This window comes from Rhipicephalus microplus, chromosome 6 (assembly GCF_043290135.1).
Source record: "Rhipicephalus microplus isolate Deutch F79 chromosome 6, USDA_Rmic, whole genome shotgun sequence".
Lineage (NCBI taxonomy): Eukaryota > Metazoa > Arthropoda > Arachnida > Ixodida > Ixodidae > Rhipicephalus > Rhipicephalus microplus.
Genome location: NC_134705.1, coordinates 79,899,305 through 79,905,281, shown reverse-complemented (window position 1 = coordinate 79,905,281; position 5,977 = coordinate 79,899,305). Strand labels below are relative to the sequence as shown.

The 5,977-nt window shown below is 45.6% G+C and overlaps 1 protein-coding gene across 1 annotated transcript; it reads left to right on the top strand.

Moving 5' to 3' along the window:
* Positions 1-2,716: 2,716 nt before the first annotated feature.
* Positions 2,717-4,560, top strand: LOC119168595 (uncharacterized). Its single transcript, XM_037419991.1, has 2 exons — positions 2,717-2,843; positions 3,935-4,560. Exons 1-2 carry the CDS (start codon positions 2,717-2,719, stop codon positions 4,558-4,560), a joined length of 753 nt encoding a protein of 250 aa, XP_037275888.1.
* The last annotated feature ends 1,417 nt before the right edge of the window (positions 4,561-5,977 follow it).

The window sequence follows — 5,977 nt, the reverse complement described above, 5'->3', positions numbered from 1 at the left end:
TACAGCGGACATTCAAATGACTAAACGGGAGGTGGCTGCCTATCTACCACCACCACCACTACTACTACTACTACTACTACTACTACTACTACTACTACTACTACTACTACTACTACTACTAATACTACTACTAGTAGTACTACTACTATATATATCGCAGACGCAAGGCGCACGACTTAAGGAGCATCGCCCCTAATATTCATGGAGCTGGGGACAAGGACAATGTGAACCTGTCAACGGCGAGTGTATTGTTTTCGTAGCTTCTAATTGCACAGCGCTAGGTGGGCGTCTGCAGCAGCTCTGCGGAAGTAGGCCGCCAGCCCCAGCAATTTCCAACAGTACCTAGTATTCGCGGGGTTGTTGCAGATGCCCAATTAAAACTGTGACTGAACGAGTTACCAGCGCTATACGGGTTGTTATGTCCGCAATTGCACCACTCATGCAAAAAGTGATACGATCGCTAATGGAGGGTGAATAGTTAGTAGTTGCTGATCGTACATTGTCTCTGCACTGCTCAAACTGCTTGATATCATTTTAAGGTGCGTTTGAAGCTACGTCGCTACAAAATTTTTATCGATACTCGAGTTTGCAGTGTGCATGTGTGAGTGTAAACGTTAAAAAAAACCCGTGTACAGAGGCGGACTGTATAAAATGGCTTTTGCTGGCTTAAGGCGGTAGTTGGGGCAGCAGATACGGTGCGATGCTGCCAGCACGTACGCGGTAGTCTTTCAGAATGTTTAGGACACGCCTCGACGGTAACAGAAAAAGCTCCAAACTTTCGTTGGCACACGTTGTTGCAGCCGCCACCAAGCGCTGTTTTCTCTCGTTCATGCTTCTTGTTTTCGTGCTTTGCTTACATCTGTGATGACGTTCAGCGTCATCCCACAATCAAGTGAGTATACGTGACTGTGGGAGCTATGTGCGGCAGCTCTAGCATATAAGCCATGACTGGTGTCAACGTATACGGCCTCCGCACGGGTTAGTGTCATTCGAGCGCTGTCACACGCATGTGTTTAACCGAGTATTTAGGGCTGGCGTACGTTTGTAAATATCGTGGTCAATAACTACTCATGGTGTGTCCCTGAGTGCCAGAGCATGTCGGACTGCCTTTGTTGTAGGAATATGCCGGGAACTTATTCCTAAAGCAAACTTTGTGAGGGTTTGTCAAAAGATTGATTTGATACGTGCTTGGCGGTGCCTATTGCTGAACCGTATAGCCATGCAGGGCTTTTTTCGGTGTGGCGCCACTGGTTAAAGGCCTTGGCGGAAAATTAACTCGCATTAAAGAACAAGATGTTAGAGTTGGTGGGCACGTATGTGCCTCTTATTTCTATTGCTGACGATAACCAAAATCCCCGGTTCAGTTCTTCACTGCGCAAACTGTGAAATTAAAATAGCCGGTTCTAAACAGCAGCCAAGCATTCATCCAGCGTGTCTAGTCACAAGACATAACCTCCCTCTTGGGCTCAAACCTACGAAAGTTCTGGCATACCAATATCCCCTGGAAATGAATTGCGACAAATCTGTCTTGTCAATGACGAAAACACCTCACTAATGAATGAGCAGTGCTCACATGAGTTCAATAAACTTCTCTCATTGGTATTTACAAAAGATCACCTAAGCGTGCCTTATATTGCAGATTTAAGTTACACATATATGACACCAATAACGGTCATTGTGGATGGAGCAGCGCGTCTCATATATAACCCTAAGCTATCATCATGAGCTTGCGTAGATAACATTAACGCTAAACTATTGAAAGTTACTCTACTCTTTCTAGTGAAATACTGTGCAGAATATTTAACGAAGCATTGTGGACCAGACAACTACCTATAAAGACAGGATGGTGCCAGGGTCATTCTAGTATTCAAAGCTGCAAAGAAAAATCAACCAGACAACTACCACCCCAGTTCCCTAACTTGCATTTCCTGTAAAATGCTAGAGCACGCAATTGCATCGCACTACTACTGCCATCTGGAGACTAATAATTTATTTTTCAGTAAGAAATATGAATTTCTGCAACCATCTTTCGTGTGATACGCAGTTGCTCGAACTTACTACTGACTTGCACTTCGAAGGAGCACGGACATCAAATTTCAAGATCGAGATGCGGCCATCATTCGTTCACTTGGTATGCACACGTCTTCTTGGCCAAATTTGAATGGCGGCCGTCGCGTCCAAGTTGTTTTGTTTCGCCGTCAAACAACGTAAAAAAACTAAAGAGGAAAAAAAACGAAAAATAGACTGCCCTGCAACATCGACACTGGTGATAGATTTCACAATTACCATCCTGAGTGACGATACGCTAGTAACAATGACGTCAACAATCTTTGAGTGTGTTTGGAGCCAACTCCCAGCCATGCTCTCACTCAGGGTTGCCAGATGTGGCTAATTTACGCCAAACTGGCTACCTTTAGCACGGCACAGCGACAAAAATAGGGCTCGCTACTTGGCTAGTTTTTGGCTATTGTTCTGGCGCTAGTGTCAACAGCTACCGTATACGCCTAAATACGTGAAAACATTCACAAAACAAGTAGCGTCTATTTATTCTGCAAGCAACAGCTTCATCGGAGTACTGATCACTGTGCTCTCTTTATTCCTAAAGCATTTGGCGGCATGACAGCAAGGTTTGGTAACATTGTAACACAGTTTGTGCAGTTTCTTTGTGTTTCTTTCTGGCCTCGTTTTGTTTTGCTGGACCAATGCCGTTTGCGGCATGCACGTGACGCTGGAAGTTAAACACTGGCATACACCTTCCACTGGTGACGGCTTCTCCATGGGCAAGAATGTGACTGCACGGAGGATGTTTTGGCAGCAGTGGCTGCAGGACCCCAACCTAAAAGGTAAGAGTGTTTTAGAAAGGTTATAGTCACTTTTCAGTTGTGCAACAGGTCCGTATTTCATTGCGAAGCGTTTTCTCCTGCTCCTTGTGCTGTCCCTGTCTGCCATTGTTGTCGGGCTTCTCTCCGAGGAAGCTCGGTGGAAATTTCCGTACGTCTATACTCGCAAATCAGTTGGGTACCAGTGTTTAAAACGTTTAATGGTGCACAGAAAGGCTGGTGGCAGGAGCTTTGTGGAAAGCTGGCGGTTAGTTGGGGGTGGGTGATTAAAAATTAACGAGAACTTTTCGTCGTAATGGCTTCTGTGGTTCCGATTATATATTGCGATAGCAACGAGCATAGCACTGTTTGACACTTCGTTTCATGAGCGGCATGGGTACACCAAGTTTATTTACCTATAAATTCAGGCATACAAGAGAGACCACACACACGTAAACATACTCCTAACACCTATTTTTATTCAAACATAGCTTGAATTGACGTGACTTTCCAGCAAGGTTCTTGTATAGAAAAGGAAAATAAATTGATTGAGTGATTTACTGGAACACTAGCAATGTGCTGAAAGTGCGTACTGTACCTTTTGTGCAGACTGGGTTGCCCCTTCAGAAAAGGGTGAAGCATTCGTGCGGTGCAAGATTTGTTCCTGCGACATACGGGCACACTGCCCCGACCTGACTAAGCATGCTGAAACAATGAAGCACCACACAAGAATTGCACCTAAGGACGAGCACCAGTTGCGAGATGTCGCACCTGTTCTCGCGGTTGAGGAAGAGCAAAAAAAAATGTGCTTTGAAAATTGCCTTTTCACCGCTTGCCTTACGTCAATAAGATGTGTGGATGAGCTTTCGGATTTACTGAAGGGAGAGCTCAAGTACAACCTCGTGATGCACCGAACCAAGTGTACAGCACTTATTAGAGGAGTCCTAGGACCATGTTTTTCCGAATACTTGCGCAAAGACATTTCAATGAAGCCATATTCACTACTGACTACTGGTCGATGAGTCCACAGATATTTCTGTCAGAAAGCTTGTGTGTGTTAGTACGCTACTACAGCCCAACTGCAAGTAAAATAACAACTACTTTTCTGCACTTAGTTGAGACCGAAAATGGAAATGCTGATACCATTTACAATGCTGTGCCTCTGGCACTGCGGGAGGGCGGGCTAAGCCCCCAAGACTGCGTTGGACTTGCAACGGATGGCGCAAAAGCCATGTGTGGCCGCAATAATTCTCTCTGGAAGAAAATGAAGGGTGAAAATCCTTCGATAGTGCTTGTGAAGTGTGCATGCCACTCATTGGACCTTGTTGCTTCAAATGCAATGGAGGCAATGCCAGGGTGCCTGCAGTTTATGGTGCAAGAAACGCATAATTACTTCGCCCATAGCAGCTCACGGCAGGCCGCGTACGGAAACCTGTACAGCAACGCAGCTCAGGAACAAACTGAACCTTTGAAGATTCTTTCACCTTCTGCCACACGGTGGCTAGCAACTGCTGACTGCATAGAGCGGATCCTAAGTCAGTATGATGTTCTAAAGATGCATTTCACGAATTTGCCCGACAAGGCCTGCAGCGTGCGGCTGCTAAAAGAGATGTACTATGACGAGAAGAACCGCGCGTATCTTCTGTTTCTGGAGCCGCTTCTCACTCACCTCAAAAGTGTGAACGAAATATTCCAAGGTGAGGACGTGGACCCACTTGGAATTTTCGAAGAGCTGCAGTAGCTGTCCAACCGCCTTCTTGCAAAAATCTTGAAGCCATCCGTGCTTCGACAGCATGAAAAAGCGAGCCTGTGCGACCTGGACCTGGTGAACCTCGGGTCAATATACTTAAGCGTTGATGATGCAGATTTCGGTAGCAGTTTCAATGACCATATCAATGAACTGAATCTCGCCAGTGAAGAACGAATGTTGTTGAAACAGCTTTGTTTGGCCTTCCTCAAGGCTTGTGCCTCTGATCCTCAGAAAAGTCTTCCGAACACTACGTCATTGGTCAGGAAGCTTAAGACCATTATTATTATATTAGCCCGTCCTCTGTTTTAGACCAAATGCGATGAAGGCTTTGAAAACCTTGCCAAAAGACGTGTTTAGTTGTTCTGAGAACCGCATTGAGGAACAAGTACGGCACCTTCGACAAGTTGATGATGTGAATGCAGACATGCCAGCTGTTGAATGTTGGACCAAAATATACGCCTACAGGGATCTGTCAGGTGCTAATCCAATGCAAGACATTGCAGACAGCGCAATGAAGCGCCTTGTTCTACCTATATCGAACGCCAAAGCACAAAGGGTATTTCAGCTGTCGCTCTCACAAAAAGTGACTTGAGGAATAGAATGTCCCACGACCTACTCCTCGCGATCCTCAGAGTCAAGTTTGGACTGCGGCTGAGAGGAGTGACAAGCTCCACATTTTTGGTGCCGCGGGTAATGCTGGAGAAAGTCAACTCGAGTATGTACACCTGATTTTTCTGGTCTAGTCAACTCTCTAGTCAGCCGTCACTCTCACAAAAAGTGACTTGCAGAATAGAATCTCCCAAGACCTACTCCTCGCGATCCTCAGAATCAAGTTTGGACTGCGGCTGAAAGAAGTCACAAACTCAACATTTTCGGGGCCTCAAGAAATGCTGGTGAAAGTCAACTTGAGTATGTACACCTGAGTTTTCTGGTCTAGTCGACTCTCTAGTCTAATGTGATGTGAGAAAAGTGGAGATTATGTTTTTTATGTTTTTTATGTGACAAAGGTCAAGCTGATGTGTTTGATTGTTTCTTTTCTGTGGCGATGCGCAAACAAGCTTAAATTACACTTGGCTACTTTTTCTGGTTCCGAAATAAATCGTCCTCGGCCGGTTGGCTCTTTTCTGGCTACTTTGGTCAATTTTCTGGCTCTATTTTTCTTCAAGGATCTGGCAACCCTGCTCTCAATAGTGGCTTTCCTTGCTTTGTTGAAGCGTGCGTGCGATTCATCGTGTTGCATCGACTGATTTGCGTTGTGCTCTACTGCGTGTGAGTACAATCATTCAGACTGACAATACGTGCCACAATGTCGGGGAACCAATGCGTAGCGAAAACCTGCACGTCGAGGCGCGGAAAAAGCGGGAAGTGCGCGGCATTTCATGCCTTTTCAAGCCACGCAGCCAGTCAA

Excerpts from the sequence above, each read along its gene's own strand:
- LOC119168595 (XM_037419991.1), top strand. The coding sequence starts at position 2,717 with ATGCACGTGACGCTGGAAGTTAAACACTGGCATACACCTTCCACTGGT. Across the intron at positions 2,844-3,934 it reads GCAGGACCCCAACCTAAAAG|TTGAGACCGAAAATGGAAAT; the intron begins GTAAGAGTGTTT and ends TTCTGCACTTAG.